Here is a 24,905-nt window from a genome sequence, read left to right as displayed (position 1 = left end):
GGGAAGAACATGGGTGGATGAAACATTAGTGCTTCATCTCCACCCCATGTTACCTTTCTGATATCTGAAAACCTGGCCATAAGCATGCAAGTAAAACTTTCAATTTTCGGATAGAATGATAGGGTTGACGAAATAAGAATTCGATCAAGTCCCTTCAACAACTGAAACAGTATAAATCAAAGGTTCCCGACTGTAGAATACACCATGGGTATGATACTGCTAAACTAAGATACTTTTGGAGGCCGAAACGCACAAGCGACACGTATGAAGCGTCGCCTAGAAAACCATCTACTGAAGAACTGCATATTAGACTCAATGATCTCTACTTTACATATCTCTGATCATCCTAATGTTTTATATAAGGGGGGAACCACAGGGCTGCAGCACAAGCGCACATATCAGTAAGATGGGAACAAGAAATGAGCCACCTTGCAAAGGAAACTAGGCCACAAATCAACATGATTCAGGAAACAGAGACACTACCAGATTCAAACCTGAGAACAACGTCTACAACAACAACAACAACAACAAAGCCTTTTCCCACTAAGTGGGGTCGGCTATATGAATCCTAGAACGCCATTGTGCTTGGTTTTGTGTCAGCTATATGAAACTTGAGAACAACGTCAAAAATAAAAATAAAAACTCTATCTCGTTAAAAGCTTTTACTATTCCCCTTCCAACACAATAATTACTATCTACATCAACGAAACACCAAAAAAGATCGGATAATGGAAGCACTGGGAGACAATTAAACATTAATTTGGGTTTTGAATTCTTAAATTCACTCACAATAATTGAATGTGTAGGGAATGAAGTAAACACAAGGTATAAACACATTTCAAGTTTCAAAGTTCAAACTAAATAAAACCAGAATCAAGTAAGCGCAAGGCATAACGCAAGCCTGGAGGAGTGAGCCAAGCATCATATTTGAGATGATAAAGCAATAAACCTCGAACAAGATGAGCACCAATGCGGTGCAAAAGCAAAGAAATCTTAGGAGTAAAGACTTACCTCAGCTGTCTGAAATCAAGGTCCACAAGAGCACTTCTCTTGAAGTTCATCTAAGCATATCTCCAGGTACAGTATATCATATCAAAAAGGTATACCCAGTCTACTGAATTGAAATCTACAGAAAATGATGTCCGATTAGAAGCATAACAAAAATGGGGAAGGAAACTTTTATACCATCAGTAAGGCTTGTCGGTATACTCTCCAAAAGTAATAAAGTGTGCCGGAAACTGTGTTAGAGAAGACTGGAACCTCAAAGGGGCATTCTCCGAAGATATCTGTGGAACAATCATAAACCAATACAGATACAGAAGGCCAAACCTCAAATAATGAGTTTGTCAGCTAGAGAATAATACATTAAATTAAGAGCTGATTTTATTAGGAAAATAAAATGTATGTACAAGAGAGCGTTGTTCTCTGAACGCTACAGGCAGGATACACTGTTTGCTAAGATATAATCACTAAGCCATACTAACTGGTGCCTTGAACAAAAAGATCTTTACAGTCAAAGACACCAACTTAATACAAGAGCAAAATCCAAAACATCCGAAAGGTTCACTCAAAATTAAACTTGTGCAGGAGTCTACAAAAGAATCTATATAACCTAACTGTGGACCGATAGCCAAACGACTATGCATGTGTAGCGGGGACTGTGGATAGTCCAATGACTATTCTTATCACTGGTCATTTCTTGAAACAGTAATTTTGTTTCATTTGTCAATAGTATAATGAACAAGACTATACAGAGAAAACTTCAAACCATCATATTTAAGTCTGAGAGGTCATCCATTGGAATTTCAAGACCCATAAAATCATGATCTTGTAAATTGTCATCATCGATATTCAACCACGAACCCAAATCCTGTCCTTGGCCATCAATATCATCAGGGCCACCCAATACATCCATTCCCGGTAATTGCAGGTGAGACAGGTCAATGGGGTCCTCCATTACATCCATGGCAAACTCATCCTTATCCTTGGCATTGTTACTGGTAGTCATTTCACCTGACTTTGATCCAGATGGCAATGCTGGTTTAGGTTGCTCTGATGGCTTGCCAAGGAGGCCATTCACTGAAATAGATAGTTGAGTTTTCTGCTTAGGCTTCGTCTTTGACTTTCTTTCCCCCTTGACATTAGATACCGCTGGCCGACCACTTTTTGTAGTTCCATTTCTAGACTGCACCTCCCTGTTGTGCCCTTTTCCATCTCTATCCCTCTCACTCCTCTTTCCTTTTGCACTGCTCGTTAAAGAACCTCCCATACCCGATGCAGCATTTGAAGTTCCAATATTATTCCCTACGGCATCAAGTGATAATTCCCTCTTCTTGACCCTGTTGGACCACGTCTCTTCTCTACCAGCAGTTTGTTCAGTTAAGTTATTTAAAGGTTGAAGCACATCTGAAGGGATGACATTAAGATTATCCGCATTCTGACTAAACTGTGAATGGCTTGGCTGGGAACCCATGGAAGCTGCAGAAGAGATAATAACAAATATATAAAAAATGACACTTCAATCAATAGAGAATGAAAAAGAAAGGGAAGAAAATATCCAGAGTGCAGAGTCCTTCATCCCTTTATGCAATTGATTACACAAGTAAAAAAGGTCGTACCCAGTGCACAAGGCTCCCGCTTTACGCAGGGTCTGGGAGAGGTGAATGTCGGCTAGCCTTACCCCCATTTATGGAGAGGCTGCTCCCAAGTCTCGAACCCGAGACCTACCGCTCATGGGCGAAGGCACTTGCCATCACACCAAGTGCGACCTCTAATTGATTACACAAGTAATAGAAGAAAATGCATCGGAAGATAATGGAACAGAAAGCACATTCACAAATATTAATTCAGAGGCACAAGAAGAAATACCGGAAACTCTGGAGGCACTACCACCCTCTGCAATAGCCTCTGCTTGTCCCGTGCCAGAAAGAAGTATATCCCTATATAAGGGTTCACTGAAACAGCTTTTCCCTGTCTTTTCAAATTCATGACATCGGTCTAATGTCCGCTTAACAAATGCTAAGGAAGCTTGCTTGGCCATTTTATTACTGGAGCTTTTCCCACCAGTAGCATTAGGACCCCAAGAATTCTATCACAAAAATATATATGTTAAAGACAGCAAGCCAGAACTTTGACAAATAAATCAGAGCTACATCCAATACTAATAAGAACTAAAAGATAGCAAGCAAGAGCTTTGACAGTAAAGGGCAGTAGAGGGCCATCCGAAGAAACAGTCTTTATTTTTATGGATCTTATGGATAAGTTAGACGTTACAGCTCTAGGCCTCAGTTACTACACCTAAATTTGCAACCTGAAAACCTTACAAGGAGTAATTGCATGGCAAGAAAATATGACGATGAAAGGTCAAAGAAATTACCATATACTTTTCGTAAGCCATTCCAACAAGTTTGTCAAGGGCACGCTGTTCAAGCTCCCTATAGGAAACCAAATTGAATCGTTATATCATTATGAACAGAAGGTTAAGCAAAATAACCACAGGATAAAGGATTAATTACTTTTCTCGGAATTCTTCTGCTATGGAGGCAGACCTCATCAGTCTATCAAGCAAGCCTTTCTTCATTGAGACCTGGTACATAGGAAAAAAAAAATGGAAACCTTAACAACAGAGTTCATAACAAAATCAAATGCGCAGCAACTAAAAACTGTTCCAATACATCCAAAACGATTAATTTCTTTAAGCTCCTCCTATCCATATCCATTCCACAATTCATTATAATACAGAGTCATTCTATATATGAAAATACCTGTTCATGGTGCTTCTCCTCTAGTTTCCTGATTTCCTCATCAATTCCTTCATCCGCCGTCTGTGTCATATCAGGCTTGACAAAGATTATGCAAAAACATGTATAATTAATAAACCATATTACAGGATAAAATATATAATTCTGAAACATTTCAGCATAAAAGGAGCGATGCACTTCTAACCCCATCAGCAGAAGGAAAAGGAAAAAAAAAAAAAGCTTCAAAAGGAAAAGCTTGTTATGATACGTCAAGTAAAACCAAAGAAAGTAAAACTAGTGTCTTCTAGAAGCATACCTCTAGTTCAGGAAAAATTCCAACACTTTGAACCTCCAGGAGAAGTTTTTCATCAAACGACATGTTACCATACTGAAATTCTGAACACGACAGTCCAGGCATCACTGCTGGGTCTGAAAGGAAACCATTTCGCGAATGATCAAAGTCTGAATTGATTGCTTTGTTTGGGATGCCCACTACACCTGGCTCATCATATTCTGGTTTCCCAGTAATCCTATAACCATTAAAAGCAGTATGCCCAGCAAACTGAATGTTATCTTGTGATTGATAATCCAAACCATTGGATTCCACCTCTGCATCCAGATCGAAATCAACTCCATATGAATCAAATGTAAGGTCTTCATTTACACTGCTAGAATCCTCCTCTGCAATCAACGCTGCTAAGAGTCTCTGACAGAGGGGAATTGCAGCATGATCTCCAGTTCCTGGCACAAATTGTTCTGGACGAAAGTCACCTCTCCTTGGTTCACATTCAACTCTTTCATGCCCATTAGCAACAGTAGTGCTACCATCTACACTAGAAGGAACTTGAGCTGGAGTTGTCACATAAGATTCAATGTTGCCCTGGTAAATCAATAGAAAATTAGAAGTCCTCATTATCCATTGCTGACTCTTGAATATAAATGCCAAGTAAAACATCTCTGTGAAATGACAGTGTTTACAGACATCATTTTTCAAGAAAATAATAACATATATTCCTTTGTCCCCCCTAATTAAAGCAGGCTATCACCTGTTGCTTCAGGAAAGCTATGTCGGCATCAGATAGCAAACTAAAATATGGCTCCATTTGCGTCCAAAATGTACTGGAGAAGCAACGAGCTGCAGCAATAATAGAACTATTAATTCAACAAAAATTAAATGTTGGAATAGGATAAAAACAAAAGTTATCAATGAGAAAGGCACCAGAATTAACAACAGCATTTGCAGCAGCCAAAAGCTCTTCATGACCATCACCTGATCCAACTTAGGAAATTGAAACAAGAGTGAATAAGGAACAAAAACACTAAAGTAAACAAAGATAAAGTCAAAAAATTATTCCTTGAGAAATTTAAAAGTTTCCCTACCGACAAAATCTGCCGCTGCATTGATTGCTGTGTGCTTTTGACGTGTATAGGGCTTTCGATCAGAGAGTCTCCTAGTTGGCGGTCGGCCTGCCTTGCTGTGTAACAAGTTATATTTAAATATGAGTCAATCCCAAATACTAACTGTTCAGAATAAACAGGATATCATTTGACAGTCAGAAAAGTATACAGAAGTACAATATTTAAACCTTTCACTCTTGTCAAAACCAAGTCTGGAACTTCTTAGCTGTTTTGCTGTTCCAACATTTCCAACCTTCTCAACCGTCATTGGCATGAGAGTCCTTGTGGAACCAAAACCTCGCCCTGTCCTCCCTTGCCTCCGAACACCATCTCCAAGGTCTTCCCCAGTAACCAGCTTATTCTTTCTTGATGGCAAGACCAGAGTGGACACCTTTTGAACATTCTGTCCAACTTTCTCATCTATCTCATCAGTCTTTTTGCCTTTATCTCTGGATTTAATCTCAGCAGCTCCCGACTCCTCGCTTTCGGATAGTGCAGCAGAAGACAAAGGATCAGCTTTTAACTTAACCTGCTGAGTAGAACTTCCAGGCAGGCGTTTGGTAAATCCCAGCCCAATGTCACTACCAGTAACATCAGATGGACTATCCATAGGAGTGGTTTCCTCATTACTTGAAACAATAGGAACAAAATTTGATCGCCTTGCAGTACGGGAGATCTTTTGTGGTCTCTGGCCAGCCCATTGAGCAACAGGTGGAGATGAAGATCGTGCTGATGACATGCGTTTGCGATTGTTAGCTCCAACGGCAGCAGGGGGCTTGTTCGTACAATGAGAAATTTCCCAATCATTAGGAACATTTGCTCGATTAACAACTGGGGACAACTTGGGTGCCACACCTGAGCCTGATCGTGGAGCCCGAACAGAAGCATTCATCTTTGTGCTTGAGGTAGGACTCACTGAATTGAAATCATCACGGACACTTGCCCTGAAAGAAATACAGTATAAAAGAAAGACATCAACGCAGTCTTATGGAGGAAAAAACACAAATTAGTAAGTAAATAGGAGGAACTGAGGTATAGATCAATATAAGCAGTTTTAGGACCTTAACAACCACCAGAACACCACTCCAAAAGATAACCACACAAGAAAATACTATGGATGATATGCTTACTTATTAACAGCTCTGTGGTTCGCCCTTTCCTTATCTGTACCAATAGGGCGATCTCTCTTATCAGTGATAAGGGAAGGGTTGTCTGGTTCAGTCTTAGGGATGGATGAACGAAAGCCCAAGCCAGTTGGTTGCAAGATTCCGTCTGACTTTCCGACTCCAACAACTCCATTAGTGACTCCTGGCCTATAAAAATACAAGGTGTTAGCATTTCCTCTCAGGCAGTATATCACAAAAAGAAATCATCAACATAAAATAAATATGCAAAATTTCAATGAAATAACATGTCAACAACAAGAAGATTGATCCCTCAAGTCACCCAATTTAGAAAAAGTTTTCATATGACAGAAAAAACCTTTCGCTCTCTGTACTATGAGTTGAAAGCCCAGAAGAGAGTCCTGGGTTATCCATTCCAGCTCCAATCATGGGGTTCATTCTAGTCAATAATCGCAGAAGTTTAAACAATCACTACTGGTAGACAAAGGACTCCACAATGATACAGATATCCTTTGGGCAATTGTTAACACCAAGCACATCACCCTTTTTATCATCAGATAAAAGGCATAATTTTCCCAGAATATCTAAACATGGTTTTTAAGATTCAGAGAATTGTGAGTATTTTCATATCATGCACTAACATTTTTTTCCTCATTTGACCGAAAAATATTAACATGTTTTCCATAAATAATTGGACAATACAACTCAAATGGAAACATGAAAAGGAAGAAATAGTATGCATTTTACATATGGGAACAAAAACAACTTAACCATACAATTAGGTGTCATTCTTTTTTCTGATTCATCCTACCCTTTTACAACTTTAGAGGGTGCTGTCAAGTTGTGTCTACAAGTTCTCTCTTATCATCAATATCCAAATAGAGATAGTGGAAAAAAAAAGTGTAAAATTAAACCTGATATTTGCATAACCATTAGGTGCATAAAATACAACCTTGGCACTTTTAAATTCTACATATGTTGTGCAACTTCAATACAGAAATGGTGATTGAATGGTGACAAACAATAACTTGCACAACGTTTAAAGAGCTACTACATCCACTACGGATCCTCAGTGGAAGTATATAAACAATAAGCATAAGTTTGTTAGCATTGAAAATCACTGAGACTTTTTTACCAGTAAGTTGACCTAAAAGGAATTACTTGTTCCAAGTTCCTTTTAGAAATAAAAATCTAAATACTGCGAAAATGCCTATCAAATTAACCTAAAACATGGAGGGATACAATATTTTAGGCAGTCTGTCCTTATGGGAAGAGCAAATTGTTATTTAAGAAGTCCTACCTGAACCCATGGGAGTCAATATTTGACCTTGAACGCACATCATTCACAGGCCTCTGCTGCATTCCCTGTTTAGTTTCACGGTAGCCATCAATTGGTTTACTGGATACCATACTTGGAGAAGCATCTGGCTTTATCCCAGAACGCTTCTTCTTCATTTTTGACTTTTCCCAGCCATCAACACTATTAGATAAATTTCGATCCTCTCCCTGAACTGCACCACTACTTGCAAGCCTCAGCATTTCCCTATCCCTGTCTACAATCAAGGATGGCCGCACAAGAGAAGTACTCCGCACATCCATCTACAGTTATCATAATTATGTCAGTCTTCCCTTAGAGGAGTTACAATGCAGCAAATACTAATAGTGGAACTTAAAGATCACAACAGACATTATCAATCAAACTTGCATGGATTACCAGGTGGGATGCACATGATTAAAAGCACAAAAAACCAATGCAATGTGCAACACAGTCCACAGCTTGAGAACAATAAAACAGTGCTAACTAGCATGCATAATCATAATTATATGCAATCATGTATGCACTACAATTCCGAGAAAAATGAAAAAGAAGTAGACGACATATCAAAACCTACTAAAACGCACAAAAACAAACTAACTTTCAATACCATGTCCCCACTCATTCAAGTAAAGAAATCTTCCCATGCATGACATTTCAAAGTGATATTTAAGTGGAAGAAGTTCCATATTAGATCAAGGTTAACCATCCGAATAAGCCCATAAACCCAGTAGCAAAATACAGTAATCAAAACAGCTTACGATGATTTCTAAGGAATCTTTAGACAAAATGCAGTTTAGTCAGAACCACAACTACAACAGTTCCTAGAAGCTAATTCTAAACAAAACATTCATTACAGTACTCAAGATATTACTACTATTATAATTATTATTATACGAACAAGGCGAGTGAAGAAAGCAAATGTAGCAGAATTTTTCCAAAATACAAACCCTCATATCCACCAAAGCAGTACGAGTGCGTTTGTTCGGGATAGAGTTCTTAGTCCTTTCTTCAGACTTTTGCTGCTCAAGTTCGAAACCACCAGTGACAGTATGACTCTGAATACCAATCTTGCCCATATTTGTCCCCAGGACTGACCGATCACTCGATAACACTGAACTAGAACGTTCATTAGAAAAGCCTTCTGTTCTTGATCTCTTCTTAGATGGTACGCTTGGGAAAACCTTGTTGAACGCAGATAAGTATTCATTGAAAGTTTTTACACGTTCCCTGTAAAATTATTTGATGTCATGCAGTAGTTAAAAGTTACAACTACAAACCAAACTGTAAAATATACACAAATATACCTGGCCTTAATAGAGCTTTCACGCAGACCAGCCTTAACTCGTTTTATTTCCTCCGGAATAGGAGATGGTAGCAACTTTCCTTTTACTGAAGCAGATGGAGATTCATCAGGTGAAACGTTAAGAGCGACACTCACAAATCTTTTCAAGTCCCCTTGTCTGCCAGACTTGTGCTCTGGAGCAACCAACTTTTGATCAAAGCGCAAACACTGGAAGAAGTTCGTTACATCTCCTTGTGTTATTGCAGACGTGCTTCTTGACATGTTTGGAAGTGAAGATAAAATTGGATTTTCAATGCTTTCACGAAAGCTACCAGATCTATCCAATGCAGTAGCTATGTGGGATCCTCGCTGTCCACTGGTGTATAATGGTCTATCCGGGCTACCAGACGAGAGATCAAACTTGCTAGAAGTTGCCATTGCATCAATTTCCACACTCTATCCGTATCACAAAGCCATAAAATACAGAGGTGCATGACAATGACAGGGCGCAACAGCACATAAAACCCAAACTCTCACCTGAAACAGATAAGGATCATAAGATAAGAAGCCAAATCCCTGTTCTTTTTTTCCAAACTAATGATTTCAACTATCATAGGATGGGTAGTCATTTTAAATCCTTAATACTGATATAAAAGAAAGAACGATGGGAAACATAACACGAAGTAGCCAATTGCGAAAAGTATAAACAAGAAACTGGACTGAGATGCATAAACCATACAGAACATTTATTGTGGATTTCTTCGTTCAAGGGTAAAACAAGTCGAAAAGATCACAGTTAAAAGTAAGAGTACATTTAATTTCAGAGTACTGGTCCACAGACTACTAACCTAAACATAAAGGATTAAAACAATCTTGCAAGCTCCACAATCCAAAAGGAAGAAGGAAAGAAATTAAGCCTTACATTAGAAGTTCAATCTTGTTACATCCATAAAAGCAAATTCATAAAAGCAAATTGGCGAAGCAACCCACACGAGAAGGTTTATCAACATATCCTAATATATAAGCAACCAAGCAATTAGCCGAGAAACCATGAGACCATCATAAACCGGACACACAGTGAACAAAAATAAATGCAACTGATGTGTATGCCATATGAGAATTTTGCACAGGAACCGAAACCTAAGAATATCATTATGGGGTGCAGCTCCATTAATGTTAACATTATTCCGATCAACACAATGATATTTGATTAAGATCAATAAATTCATGCACAAAACTTGACATGTTACATATATACCAAAGACAATTACTACCTTGTACTCAAGAATTAACTTTTTAGAAGGAGATCAAACACTTACACACAAAAAAATAAATTTAAAAACTAGACTAGCAGAATCAGATAAGTTGACAGTAAATAGAAAGCATTCTAACTTCAACCATGCACAATTTACTGTACTGGGGTAATATTCCATTCCTGGGAGTTTGACAATGATTTGGTTAAGCTTCTTGAGGTATGGCTTCTCCAGGTAACTCCTTAGTTACCCAATCAAACAATCACTAGAAAGATTATCCTTTAGTCAAACTCCTCCCAGGTCTATCCCTGTACTTCCACAGTTTGATACTAATGTTCATTAGGATAAGAACACACCAAAGATCTAAGGAAAATCATATCAGCTAACATTTAAATGAAGTCATTGCTGATACCATTTAATTATGAGTTTCGAAGTTCCGGTTGACCCTCCATAAGCAGCTCATTGACCAATAAATAGTAACTAAGTTAATGAACAAACTAAATGGAACAACACATGATATCACCAACACCCATATGATGGCTCAATTAACATTCGTCATGATCTTAGAATAATCAAAATCGACTCATCATTCTATTTAACCTTAAAAAAAAAACTTGAGATAATTAAATCAGTACAGCTATCTCGAAGTGACAATGTAGTCACCATAGGTACCTTTTACATTTATCATCTTCCCTTCTTTGGAAATAAAAAATTCCCTGACTACACTTTTTTCGGAGGCGGATTATTCCAGCTGATGTATGATTCGTAAGTTCAATGCCTTTCGCGCTAAAATTTCACTCAACGAGACAACTATTTCCTAATATGTCTTCAATTATTCTCCATTCTAATCAACAAAATGTACCTGTCAAAACAGATACTCGGTCACATAAAATTTTCAAATTTTGGTCTACTCTTAAGATTTTTGAGCTTCATTGCTTTCCAAGCTCAAATTTATCTATAATTTCACTTCAATAATAAATAAATAAAACCTTAAAAACCCCAAGAAAATTTCGCAGATAGAAAATGGAAACCCTAAAAGTTGAATGCACGAAACCCTAGATAAATTAAGCATTACAAACCTTCAATCACACTTCAAAAATTAAACCCAAAATTCGACACACAGAACTTAAATCAAGCAAAACTAAATCGAAACCGAAGTTCAGAATTCAAATCTTATACCTTTCAAAAATCGGAGACAATGATGTCCAATTGGCGGCCAAGCAAGCGCGATTCTTTGATTTGGGGATTCGTCGATACGTCCGGAATCGAATATTCCAAGGGTTCTAATTAGAGTTCCGAGCTCGAAATCGAAGGTTCGTACAAAGCCAAGGAGGACGAAGAAGAACCCTGTGTTTTGATCGGCAATGGAAATGGGGGACGGTTAAATTACTGTCATACCCATGTTTCGTTTTACCGATGAGTTAAAGTGGGCGTTGGGCGGGGGTAATTTGGGAACAATGATGTTGTCAAAACAGCTACAGAGAGTTTTCAATGAATGTATGTAAACATATATGTAATAATATATGCATGTATGATTGTTTGTAGGTTTATATATATACATATAGGCACATGGGATGAATTTACAATTTAGGAAGCGACAATTATTGAGCAATTTGAAGAAACAAAATATTAATTTATGAAAAGATATAATTAAAATCAAGTTTTTTCAGTTAAAAAAAGTGATGTAATTTTGGTTTTCGATCATGATGTTGATTGAGTGATGGTTAACTAAAAACGTTACAGTATATGTTTCGCTCGAATTAATAGCACATCACATAGTGTCAGAGAGTATCAAAATATAACACGTATAACCAATGTTACACAATATGTACGGGTTTTTCCGTACGATTTAGGATTGAGATGTTTGTGCATTTATTATAATTTAAGTTGATTTGTTGTTGTTACACAAAAGGTAAACTAAAATTTCATATCCTAATCTTTATAGTAAAAAAAAGGTCGTACCCAGTGCACAAGGCTCCCGTTTTACGCAGGGTCTGGGAGAGGTGAATGTCGGCTAGCCTTACCCCCATTTATGGAGAGGCTGCTCCCAAGTCTCGAACCCGAGACCTACCGCTCATGGGCGAAGGCACTTGCCATCGCACCAAGTGCGACCTCTCTAATCTTTATAGTAATATCATTAAAATGTTTACCTAGTTTTGGACAAATTTTCTTATTTGGTTTCATTGGTACATCCCCCTTCAAATGGTAAAATATGCAGTTTCACCATCACTGCTTACTGTATTTTATCGCTTTAAAATTATCCTTACACCGCCCAAAGTAGTTCAACATGAAAAATGATCGGGACATCTAATTACAACAAAACAGACAAAAACGTTTCAAATCGTTGCAAAACAATGTCAGAGTAGTTTAGCATAGGAAATGTTCTTTTTTCATTCATTCGTACAAGAAGTAAAGGGGCAGTTCAGATTCATTTGGACTTTAAATTGTCCTAAACTAAATAAAGCACGAGTCCCTTTAACTCGCGATAGGCTGTGCCATCCGACCATTACAACGTGACAAGAAACAACGTTTGATGTTTGCTTCGCATGTCACTCTTCCTATCTAACCGTGTCATGCAATGGAGGACTTGCATGAAACAAGGACGCTTGGATTGCTATGTGTCAAACTAATCATATGAATTCAAATGAAAACGTTAAAATATGTGGCAACATGCAAAAAATTTGGAACTCAGCCACCTTGTCAGTTCCCGCCACTCTTTGCATTAGTCTGGTGGTTTGTTTTGTTCCAAAAGAAAAGCCTTTTGGTGGCGATTGTTGTATTGAATCTTGGTTATCTACGATTTGGTAAAAAAAAAAGTTATATATTGAGGACAGGGGAAAAGTTTTTCTCTCGTACCGTCGAGGTTTCCTAGAAAGGAAAAAAAAAGGGCATAAAGAAGCCAAACTGCACTCAGCTGCAATCAATTTTATATGAAATAAGAGATATAAGTATTGGGAAGATATGGGACTATAAGATTTCAACATCAATAACATCCTCAAATTTAGGACTCAAAACCTCAGTTTTTTCATGTTTCGGCAACCATAATTTTCTATAGACAATCAAGAGAAGAAAGATCAAAAACTGCCACAAGTGAAGGCACATTTTGAATGCCAACCTGGGTAGCCAAGACCTTGACAAAACTCTCACACCTACTGGGATACAAAAAGCTCTCAAGATCTACTAGTACTACTCCTACAAAACCAACCCATCCAACGGGTCATCTTGAAGCGTCTTCAACATTACTACTGTACACTGTTCTGCAAGATGTAGCTGTCAACTGTGTTGATCATGTGGGTGAAAACCTAACCGGAAAAAACAAGCAGGTGCGCCCAGCATGTTCCTAGAAGGGCTCTATCCGCCTGTCATACTAGATGCTACGAGTCACTCTGACATGACATCCTCTGATGCAGCAAGTACCTGAGCTTCCATGTCGTACGAGGAATACTTAGTGGAGTAGTCCAGTACAGAATCACCTGGACAGGTACACAGTCAATTATTACAGGCACATTACAAACAAAATTTACAGTCAATGAGACCAGTTCGGGCCAGGATTTATTACTTTGAGAAGAGTCAACAGATGTCCGGTTCAGCGATGTACTTCTCTTTAGATCTGTAACAGTAATGAGCATAATCCAGGAAATTTAGCAGATGAAGTTGCTCATTAAATTAAAACTTGGTAGCATATTGCGCATAGAAAGACAAAGGCAAAAAGAGATGTGAAGAAAATTGTACTGCGGTACAATGCATACCAGATGAATGATGCAACCCTTTGACAGCCTCAAAATTCTTGTATGTGTAGCCAACAAAACTGAGATCTTTAGGAGTCAACAACGTCTGCAAAGAAAGATACAGAACAAGCACAAAGTGTCACGGAAACTACTTTACATAAATCAAAACTAATATAACACAAATTTTCTTTCCGTGTTTTCCCTTCTCCAAGAGTAAAAATGTTCCTTCATACAAGATCATGAAAATAAGCACACTGGGCCTCCAAAAAAAGATTAGTTGATATTTTAGATAAGTTCAAACCCCCAAAAATATAAAGAAAATTTGTTTTATTAATCTAGTATGTCAAAATGTACCCTTTTACACGTTTACATTACAAAAGCCATCACCAGATTATGAATTGACATTGCGCCACTTTAAGTCTCCGTTCTCTTTTGGCTATGAGAAACATACCTTTCTCATTGGTCCAGATCCAGTTCTTCCAGGTGCTGGTGGATCCACCTGCAGCACAGTTGAATTTTAGACACAAAGGCACAATCCAGTACCTCACTACTAGCGACTAGTATAGGTTGGATGTTTTCGTGAGCAGTAAGCCAACAGGAGTATATTTGACACCTTACCTCATCATACTTCATAAAGTTTTGAGTATCAAGTTCATCATTGACCTCTGGTTTAAATGCTGCCTCCGTCTCGTAAAGTCTGTCCCATGCAATATCTCTAAACCAAGGATGAGCCTGATCCATTTAAAATACGAGGACTTATTTCATTAAGAATGGCGTAACAATGTGAGGGTAAAACCATAAAAGTCATCGGAAATAGAGGGGAAATACCTTAATTTGGTCTGCTCTACAAAGTCTATTTTCAACATCGCAAAGGAACCTACCAATCAGATCCTTTGCTTCAGGTGTCAACCTTGCCTCGACAGGAAATTTCAAGTGATTTTTCCAATGTACAATCTGCATACATTCTTCCATATGTCAGGTTATGCACGAGATATGAATATATCAATAAAACTTCAGTAAGAAATGTAGAACTCCGCAAATGTTACTGCTTCAGAAACAATTTGTAAATTCAACTTTCTTGAGAAAAACATGTGAGACAAACGCAACCTGGCGAGTTATGTTGAAATTAATCTTACTGCAGTCTAATTATTGTGAAAACCATGCAACAATGAAAACTATGAGATAGTATACACTTGAATCAGAAAATATAAGCAAAATATATGCTGACTACGTAACCTTTCTGCATGTTGTGACTGGATCATCAGAGTAAAATGGAGGATAACCAACCAGCATCTCATACATTATTGCACCAAGTGACCACCTACAAGCAGGAATTGGGTGAGAAATAGAATTCACAAACGAACTTGCTCACACATATTTTAGCTACTATAACAATCCAATAATGCTCCAACATCATGGACTCACCAGTCACACTCCATGCCGTATCCTTTCTTCAACAATACCTCTGGAGCGATGTAATCTGGAGTTCCAACTGTAGAAAATGCCTACCATTGAAACAAAGGAAATGGCATTAAACATTGCATCTTAAATCTACAAAGTGTTAATTATATACAAATAGCAAATGTTTGTTGCTTGCACTTTATCCAGTCAAGAATCTAAGAGTAAGACTGTAAGAGAGGTGAAATTCCACATTAGAATATAAAGGAAAGGATCATTTGACTACCAATTTTCTCCTGTTTATCTGCCAATGCTGAAGTTGCTCAAGCGGGCTTTTCCAGCGCCTCCCATTTTTGGTTTCTGGGAAGGATTCATCAATATCCATTGTCTCATGCAGGTTCTCATCATCAAGCACTTCATTTTCATTTATGGAAGATAAATTTGAGCAATCAAGAGGCTTGCAAAGACCAAAATCAGAAAGCTTCATGTGACCATTTTTGTCTAACAGAAGATTGTCTGGTTTTATGTCTCTGAAAAAAAAACATAGACGTAGCAAATGCAAGAGTTACATTATGTTATCTTGATGTACCATTTATTAATATAACAAACTTTAACAGAATGCAGCTTCCAATGTTGGCAAGCCTGTGACCAAAAGGATAAACCAACCTGTGAATGTAGTTATGTTTGTGAATAGATTCTATGGCCAGAACACATTGCGCAATGTAAAATCTAGCAATAGTTTCAGTCAAAGACTCTTCTCTGATAAGCAAAGTCATCATGTCACCACCAGGTAGATATTCCATGACTAGATACAAGTATTCAGCATCTTGAAAGGAATAGTAAAGTTTCACAATGCAATGACTGGCAACCTCTGCAAGCAAATTCCTTTCAGCTCTAACATGTTCAACCTACATTGTGGATAGACAACCAGTGAGTACAAGATTTACACTAGAAGTAATGGATGAAAATTTGAGAACCTTAAATCGAAGTTTCTCTTTCCCTTAAGGTAAAAGAGGTTAAAATTAAATCAATTCTTGATGTGCAATATAATTACCTGCCCCCTACTGAGCATTTCTGACTTCTTCAACTTTTTCATGGCGTAAATATTGCCAGATTTCTTCTCCCGGCACAGTCTAACCTGCAAAATATTAATAGAAATATTGTATCAAGAAATTATCAAACATAAACCAAAGAAAAAAACTACAACAAAGAAAATGAAACAAATAACCATCATATTTGTTTTAGAAGTAATCAGCATACTGTAACAGTAAACAACTCGAGGTCAAGGGTAACAGAAACAAGCTTATACTCACTTTCTCTGTATATTAATAAGTTGAAAAGGAAAATAAAAATCTTTTAAACCTAGCACCCATGCAAGTTATAAGAGATGCATATATCTACCTCTCCGAAGGCCCCTCTCCCAATTATGGCCAAAAGGTCAAAATCATCTACACAAATCTTGTGCCTTTTAAGGCGAATGTATTGAGTCTCTGTGCGCTCCAAATCCTTCAACAAATTGATCTGTTCCTCCTCTGGTACATGTTCAGATGCCAACTTCTTTTCCAGCACCGAGCGCCTGGAAACAATGAACACATTTGAGGGCACATATCAAGATCAATGACAGAACCTTTATCCTCTAACCATTGCCAATTTCACTTTAATTACCAGTGGTGGAGGCACATCACAACTAGTGGACTCTAAAAACATATAAAAAAACAAGAACATATTCAGCACTAGCGATATAAAGTTTATGTGGCATGAATGCAACAGTGTTTGAAGTAAAACTGCCATAATGGACACTGGAAACAGAACAGACCAGGCATTAAAGATAACATTGATGAAAAACACTGCAGAAATAACCATATTAACAGGCGATTCTATTGCCTAAGAACTCAACATTTTAGCTTTTTCAGCAGTCTCTTCCAGTGACTCTACCATGCACAAGTTGAAATATTAACACAAATTATACCTGATGGAATGGCATGAAAAAAACACAAACGAGAAACAATCCAAACAATCCATAAAGAACCAATGACAACCACCACCCATTTTATGTTATGAAACATGTCTCTCGCTTATTGCTAAACCAAAGGGGCTCAATCACACAGTCAACTGCCAAATAATGCACAATAAATATCTTTCTCAATTTGTTCACAGTTGCACCCAGTTTAGTTCTTCTAAGGTGATTAAAGTCATAACAAACCAATAACAAAATACTTTTCCAACTAAGGATTTGCGGATTATATAATTACGAAGCCTCAAAACTATAATTATTCATCACTATGCAGTTCTTTACTAATTTGCAAATGTCATTCTGCAAAATCAGCACCCAACATCTTATCATGTTTGATATTCCTTATAAGGTTGCTATCATCATTAGCTCCCCTGGTAGAAAAAATCTAAACACAATTCGACTTGGTGATAAGCATAACTTAACAATATTTACTTCCACTTCATGAAAGCATATGCATTCCAAAAGCACAATGATTTGGGAATTTCCAATGAACCCCATTTCCCAAAAAACCAATCAAATTCCAACTCTTTCCAGGAATGCAATTCCAGGGCAGTCAAAGAAACACCGTCATTTCTCAGGAAAATCAAGGCTTTCCATTCCAAACAAAAGAAAAAAATCAAATACCCAGAATAAAAAACAATTCTGATCGCAAAAACACCAGCTGAAATTGCAAAAACAAGAACTGGGCAAGACAGAAAGATCCTTAAAAACAGTAAATTCAACAAAAGGAAATGTCTTTTTTCCCTACCTCTGTTTACGGTCCTGGATGTGCTTCATCTGAGCCTTGTAGTGGCTCTCTATGAACTGCTTTGCCGCAGCCACCCTCTCCAGGGTCAGGCTGGACCCCACCTGCCCGTTCTCCTCCTCCTCCGCCGCCTCCACCGCCATGGGCCCCGCCTCGTCCCTCTCCATCTGCTTATGGTTCTCCATCCTCTCCCTCTCTACCTCTCTCTATGGCTTGAGAAATTTGGATGATTGTGACGAGTGACAACGAAGCGAAAACCCCGGGACGAATGAGAATACGAGACCCCTCCAAAAACAGCTTCTACAACCAATTTTTATATTTCTCTCCACCAACGTCTAATTTGTCTGTCTGACACGTGTCCATGTCCAGTTGGCTGTTCCTGGGTTCCTACAGTTGGACTCTCTTGGGTGGCATTTCTCAGGTGGTACAGCATGTTACAACTAAATATATTCTCTTTATATTAAACAAAAGGAATTAACCAAATTTTATTCCTTAATTGACAAATAATCATATTTTGGAAAGAAAAAAAAATTATAATTAGTCATATACTTAGAAAGTGATTTGTAAATTCATGTTCTTAATGCTGCAATGGCAGCACAAGATTTCCATATGTGAAAGTCTCGAAAAGAAAAATTCACGTGTGAAAAGATGCACTTGAGAAATTTCTAAAAATGGAAATCAAATGTTTCACAGTTGTTGGTAGGCAGGTTTCGAAGTGAAAGACTAAATCTGCACAGTTTTTAGCTGTCGTAGTCTTATCTGCTGCCTCACTAATGAAAGAAATCCAATCTGTCAATATGGTTGGAGATTGCCAGAGTAGAATTTGAAACCAAACATTTTGCAGGTGCAATGAACTTTCTTGATGAGAGTCATTTAATAAAAGGAAAACATGATGGTTCATGAATTAGGGGAGGTAATGGAAATGCTTCCAAAATGTTATAACTTGCATGTCAAGGATGTATATGCGTGTCCGTTCATATGTATTTGTCTTTACAGGTGGAATGTATACTTTTGTGTCGATCTGTATCATTGTGGAGGAATGTATACATATTTTTGTCTATCTGTATCATCACGGGGGAAATGTATATACTTTTATGTCTATCTGTATTGTCACAGAAGGAATGTATACACCTTTGTGTCTATCTGTATCGTCACGGGAGAAATGTATGCACATTTGTGTTTATATGTTTGTCATGAAAGGAATGTATTGCACTTTTTTCTCTGTTTGCGTCCTCACGAGAGGCATTTATGCACTTTTGTGTCTATTTGTAACATCACAAAAGAAATGTATACACATTTGTCTCTATTTGTATTATCATGAGAGGGATGTATACACCTTTGTGTCTATCTATATCACCACGGAAGGAATGTGTACACATCTGTCTCTATCTATATCATCACGGAAGAAATGTACACACCATCTCCATCTCTATCTGTTTCATCACAAAAGGAATGTATACACCTTTGTCTCTATGTGTCATCTCGCTCATCAACTTGATTACGTAAGTGAGGAGAAAGATCGACACAAAAGTGTATACACCTGAGACACCAAATTAATTTCCGAATTAGAGAGAAAAATCTACTTGTGCCTTGATGTTACCATGTTTATAATTAGTTTTATAGATTTTACTTTCTTAATGATAATCTTCTCTTCAGTAAATGATAATCAAGCAAAAACAGAGAAGCTCTGTTAGATTGCTGCAAATGTATTGAAAGACTCAGATATTGTAAATCGACTTCAAAATGCAGACTAGCAAAAATCCAACTGGCCAAAAACATCTCACAACAAGGTTTCCACCACTCCCTAAACTACAAGCAGAAACTCTTACCGATCCACGGTTGATATCTTTGTCTTTCTCATCACGATATAAGTGAACAAACAACCGGTTACAAAGCCGATTCTACCCGAAACAAGACTAATGGAAATTAGAAAAATCTAGTGAAGGTGATTAATTAGTTGATAAAATAGACCTGTAGTCTCCCCCATCAACGCCAACTTGCCAAGAAAGAGTTGGTTAAAGTCAAAGAGCAGAGGAGACCAGGCAAGCAAATAGTTCAAAGGTGAGAGGAAAGTGGGGGCGGAGCAACACAAACCATAATTGTTGTTGTGACAAAGTAGGGGAAACCGCGTTGCAATCAGTTTGTTGGACAAAGAGTTGATAAAACCTATGACTGCAAAAGAGATTGTAAGGTTGAAAATTAGGAATTTATGATGCGCCATCACAAATTCTGTGGAACTTGGTATTTTGGGGCCTGCCTAGTTTAATAGCCTGATATGGCCAAGAAGTAAAAGTTACATGATTGACAACGGGAAGAATCTTACTTATCTTCCATTGGATTTTTTTTTCTGTGTCTATCTCTCGAAACATGAACAGCTGAGCACAATACGAGAAGGATGCAATGTTGTACACAATTGGTAACATAAGTGATCAAGCACGTGACATGAAAGATGTGAGGTTGTATACAACCGGTGATACAAGAAATTGTCTCTTGACAACCTAATTTGAAAATTTTGAGTAGGATTATAGTTATTCAAACTTTCGAGTAAAAGAGATAGGTGCACAATTATATACAATTTGTGATATGACATATTTCCTCTTCAATAACATAATCAAGAATCTTATCTAATTATATTGCTCAAACGTGCATCTTAAAGAGATAGGTACAAAGTTATATACAACTAGTGATACATCAACTTTTCCGTCGACAACATAATTAAAAATGTCAGTTGGTGTCTGGTGACACGACAAATATCTCTTCGGCAATGAATCATAAATGAAAATCTTGACTAGCTTTATAGTCGCTCAAATTTCATAATCAGAGGGAAAGAAGCACAATCACAATGATATACATTTAGTGATACGACAGATTTCACCTTCAACAACGTAATAAAAGGTCTCAGCTAGTCTTATGGTCGCTCAAACTTCAAAATCAGATTTAGAATTTCAGATAGCAAAAAAGAAGGAAATATATTTAGAATGGATAAATAGACAGAAGGTGGGTAAATGCTTATATACACAAAGCTAAACAAAGCCAAACTACATATATCTCTGTATCATCTTTTACTCTATAATATGACTAGAACAAAAGCTGAACTCAAAACCCCCCCTATAGAAAACCAGAACCGGTGCCTGCAGCAAGGCCATGGTGCAACAAATTATGAGCAATATGATCCCTCGCCTGCACCGATCCCGCCGACCTCAGACTATTTTCCGGCGTTGCCAAATCGTCGAAGAGCTCGAACTCGAACTCGGGATCGAGCTCATCATTCCTCATTGCACAAATATTGTGCAAAACACAGCAAGCCCCAAGCACAACAGGCAAGTCCTGCAGCTTGATCTCAGTCCTCTTCTGCAAGCAAGACCACCTCCCTTTGAGCTTTGCAAATGCATCTTTAGCCACCCCTTCCACTTCTCCGATTTTCTCATTGAATGCGTGCTGGGTCCACGTCAAGTTCTGGTGGGTGTAAGGAACCAGCACCCAATCCATCAGTGGAAACCCAGCATTTCCCACAACCCACACATCCTTCAAGAGTCCTCTGTTTGCTCTCTGGAACAATGCAGACTTCTCCAGCACCTGATCGTCCGGCATCGAACCCGGCCAGCCGATGCAAACGTCGGTGAAAACGCCTCTCGGATCGACAATCCCTTGAACCGTGACCGAATACGAAGTTTTCTGGTTGCGTTCCGTGTGCCGCTTGTTGAAATACGCAGCCACATTCACCTTTGGAGCAATAATTGATATGTGGGTGGTGTACATAGACCCAGCAACATTTGGAATTCCGGAAGTGGCCTCGAACTCCTCCTTGATCTCCTGCATCCTGCCCTCGTCCGGCCACTGGAGAAACTTGTGCATCAAGACAGTCTTGATGGCAACGCAAACTTCCAGAACCAGCTTGTGGCAGGTGGAGATTCCCAGCCCGAAACGTCTCGAAACCTCCCGGAGCGGCTCCCCGGTGGCAAGCCGATATATGCACACCGCCACGCGTTGGCGCACCGGAATTGCCTCGCGCAGCATTGTGTTCTTCTTAAAAACCGCCGACTCCAGCTCCGCGCAGATCATGTCGAACGTCCCCTTGCTCATCCGAAAAGCTTTTCGAAACTCCTCCTCCGAAACGTCTGGGCGGCCCAAATTCTCCCACCACACCTTGGGCCTGTCCTTCACCCAAAGCCTCCGGTGCGGACCCGGGATCATAGCACTCGAACTCGGGTCCGGACCGGCCGCGGAGGCCTCAGCTGCAGCAGCGGCCGCAGCGGAAGCGGACTGTCGACTCCGTTTCGCCCTAGACAGGTCCGATTCGTCGGATTGAGAATGGTGCTGCTGAATATCAGAGTAGTACTCCTCCATAGCTCGAGTCTTCTGCCTGTGATTATCTTCAAGCATCGATCTTTCCTGCTGGGCTTCGACCAAGTAGCTCTCCTGCTCCAGCTTCTCCTCCTCGTCCAGCAGAATCAGCGAGGCAAGTATGTCGCTCATTGCCCCCGGAGCAGCTCCAGCGCCGCCACCATGGTTGTTTCCATCGTCCTTTCTCCGCTTCTTCAGGGTGTGATTCCCGCCATTTATGTCGAATTCGTCCATGTCAGACAACAGGGTATAGAAATGGGAGTCATCTTCTTGACTAAGTAATGGGAACGGAGTAATTTCCATGAAAGGTCTGAACTTTGGTGGTGGGATGAAAGGTGTTTGATGAAATGCCTGTGTGAACTTGAATTTCGAGCTTGGAGGTGAACTGGTAGATATGGAGATGTCGGCTGGAGGAGTTGAACTGGAGGGGAGGCATATTTATATCTGTGCGAGGCGTGTATGCAGGTGTGAACGCGGAGTGGGGGACCTTTTGACTGAGACTTGACCTTTTTGGACGAGTGCTTTTACGCGGTTGGGATTTTGGGGGGACGGTGGTTTTTTGTATTGACGTTGGGAATTTGGAAGTGGGGAGGGAAGGAAATGGGGAAGTTTCGTTTTGGGGGAAGGAAGAAGGAAAGAGGGAAAAAGAGGGAGAATAAGTGAAATAGTGACTTTGCTTGTACTCAATTGCTAAATGACTTTTGTTGCCAAAAAGCTCCCCCAAAGATTCACTATTTTGTGTTTTGGATATGCTTCAGAGTTTTCCTTCTCAATGAAATCTGTGAAAAGCTAGTTCGTAAACTTTGAATGACTGTAGTCGTTTACAAGCTAACGATGAGGCATCGAGTGAATTTGAATGTTTCGCGCCAAAGAAGGTTTTTGAATTAAATTGTTCAGGTTTTGTTGTACGTATATTTATAGAATTCGTAACGGTAAAATTAGTAGGGTTATTGAGAGAACTTTGAATACACGTGTGATCATCCGCAAGCAATGAATATGAAAATAGTTTAATTGTTTTGCGCCAAAGAAGGTTTGCAGTAAACTGTTTTGGATCTTTTGTTTTACGGTATTAATATTTTATGGAATTTGTAACGGTAAAAGCAAAAATGTTATAAACTAAACTCTGAATACATGTAATCATTTGCAAGCCATTAGGGATTGTGAGAAAATTTGAATCTTTTGCGCAAAGGAAGGCTTCCAACTAAACTATTCAGTAAACGCTCACTACATGTAATCATTTGCAAGCGATGAGGTATCGAGTAAATGTACTCAAGATTGGGTTTTAATTTTTTTTTTTTAGGGAAGTTTGATGTAACGTGAAAATTTAATTAACTAAGCCAAAAAAATTGACGTGGATAAATGATGAATATTAATGTTATATCCATAGGGATTTTGCACCGAACATCCTCTATTTTTAGTTAGGCGTTTATCATGGTGTCTGAATCTAAAAATTTGATGAGAAATAAAAAAATTATCAACCTGTGCCTCATTTGGATACTCAAGAGACGATTTCATGTTTAGATTCGTTCAATAATGGAAAATACTAGGTTTGAGAGCTTAAAAAAAATGATGATGAGTGGGTTTAGTTATTAAATATGACATTTGGTGGTGGTTAAAAAAGTGTTTAACATAAATAAATTAAAATTTAAAGGGACAAACTAGTTATTTCGTATTAAAAGTTTAAAGGGATTAATTTCAAAAGATTGAGGGTTGGGAACCGAATTATCCTAAAATTAAAGGACAAAACCATCAACCATCATCTTTTTACAATGTACTATAAATGAGCGTTATTACGGTGCCGTTAAAACGTCATCTGCACGAATTAGTACTGACACAAAAGGATTTTCGATCCATTCTAATGAAACCCTACCTCACAATTTACTTTCACTTTTTACTTTTATTTGAGATTGTTTTAGTCAACTTCTCTTTTATTTACAACCAACAATTTCGAACCATTAAAAACAACTACCAGTAAGTGAAACAGGGAGCTATCTTGTTTTTTATAAAGCGATATTCTAACTAAAATTGCTATTTACACATCTATTTTTATTTTTTCACATATCTTTATTATTTTTTTATCGTTGATCTTCAATTTATTCGATCCAACGACTGAAAATTGAGAGTGCTATGTAAGAAGTAGAAATAAGTATGTTTGCAAGTGGTCCAATATTCTAATTGATGCAGTTGGTTGAGTGACTCCCCTGGTTTCTATCTCCATCGTCTTCCCAAGACCCATTGGCTCCTCTTACATCACCAATGGATAGGATGTTGTGTTTCTACCAATATGTTCCAGGTTTGAAACTTCTCCTCTCCTAATTTATTGTAATAGTTTTAAACTCTTTTCATCCCCTTAATGATAATAAATTTAAAAAAAATGGATGGGTGGATAGCACTACCCAATTCTAATTTATGAATGAAGGAGAATAAGATATTTACAAAGAGCAATGCTAGGGAGACTAACTATTTAAATTAAAATTTGTAATCCATATAACGTGAATGTTGATAATTGGATTATTAAGTATTGATTAATGTGCTTATTTACTATCAATGACACATCACAT

At 38.3% G+C, this 24,905-nt stretch overlaps 3 protein-coding genes across 6 annotated transcripts; all 3 read right to left on the bottom strand.

Moving 5' to 3' along the window:
* Positions 1-1,365: 1,365 nt before the first annotated feature.
* Positions 1,366-11,648, bottom strand: LOC103400836 (uncharacterized). Of its 4 annotated transcripts, none has more exons than XM_008339514.4 (16): positions 11,295-11,638; positions 10,788-10,977; positions 8,885-9,399; positions 8,528-8,807; positions 7,563-7,861; positions 6,269-6,451; positions 5,327-6,082; positions 5,121-5,215; positions 4,960-5,019; positions 4,787-4,875; positions 4,057-4,620; positions 3,765-3,839; positions 3,516-3,586; positions 3,377-3,434; positions 2,869-3,088; positions 1,366-2,478 (listed from the first exon to the last, which is right to left on the bottom strand). In XM_008339514.4, the coding sequence occupies exons 3-16, from the start codon at positions 9,298-9,300 to the stop codon at positions 1,763-1,765; spliced, it is 3,882 nt and encodes a 1,293-aa protein (XP_008337736.2). In that variant the 5' UTR covers positions 9,301-9,399; positions 10,788-10,977; positions 11,295-11,638; the 3' UTR covers positions 1,366-1,762. The 4 variants fall into 4 exon arrangements, with proteins under 4 accessions (XP_008337736.2, XP_008337739.2, XP_008337738.2 ...); XM_008339517.4 differs by having other exon boundaries at positions 4,960-5,010; positions 11,295-11,538; XM_008339516.4 differs by lacking the exon at positions 10,788-10,977 and having other exon boundaries at positions 11,295-11,648.
* Positions 11,649-13,090: 1,442 nt separating this feature from the next.
* LOC103400835 (uncharacterized) lies at positions 13,091-18,300 on the bottom strand. Its single transcript, XM_008339513.4, has 13 exons — positions 18,004-18,300; positions 16,643-16,817; positions 16,296-16,379; positions 15,908-16,149; positions 15,528-15,771; positions 15,269-15,348; positions 15,080-15,164; positions 14,672-14,797; positions 14,462-14,575; positions 14,295-14,342; positions 13,865-13,949; positions 13,675-13,725; positions 13,091-13,588 (listed from the first exon to the last, which is right to left on the bottom strand). Exons 1-13 carry the CDS (start codon positions 18,183-18,185, stop codon positions 13,497-13,499), a joined length of 1,608 nt encoding a protein of 535 aa, XP_008337735.1. The 5' UTR covers positions 18,186-18,300; the 3' UTR covers positions 13,091-13,496.
* A 2,650-nt stretch (positions 18,301-20,950) lies between these two features.
* LOC103415873 (protein ALP1-like) lies at positions 20,951-22,984 on the bottom strand. The gene has a single exon (XM_008354153.4). It carries the CDS (start codon positions 22,645-22,647, stop codon positions 21,109-21,111), a length of 1,539 nt encoding a protein of 512 aa, XP_008352375.1. The 5' UTR covers positions 22,648-22,984; the 3' UTR covers positions 20,951-21,108.
* Positions 22,985-24,905: the final 1,921 nt, after the last annotated feature.

Source organism: Malus domestica, chromosome 15 (assembly GCF_042453785.1).
Source record: "Malus domestica chromosome 15, GDT2T_hap1".
NCBI classification, from domain to species: Eukaryota; Viridiplantae; Streptophyta; class Magnoliopsida; order Rosales; family Rosaceae; genus Malus; species Malus domestica.
The sequence above is the reverse complement of the archived record's forward strand: the minus strand, read 5'-3'. Positions and strand labels throughout refer to the sequence as shown.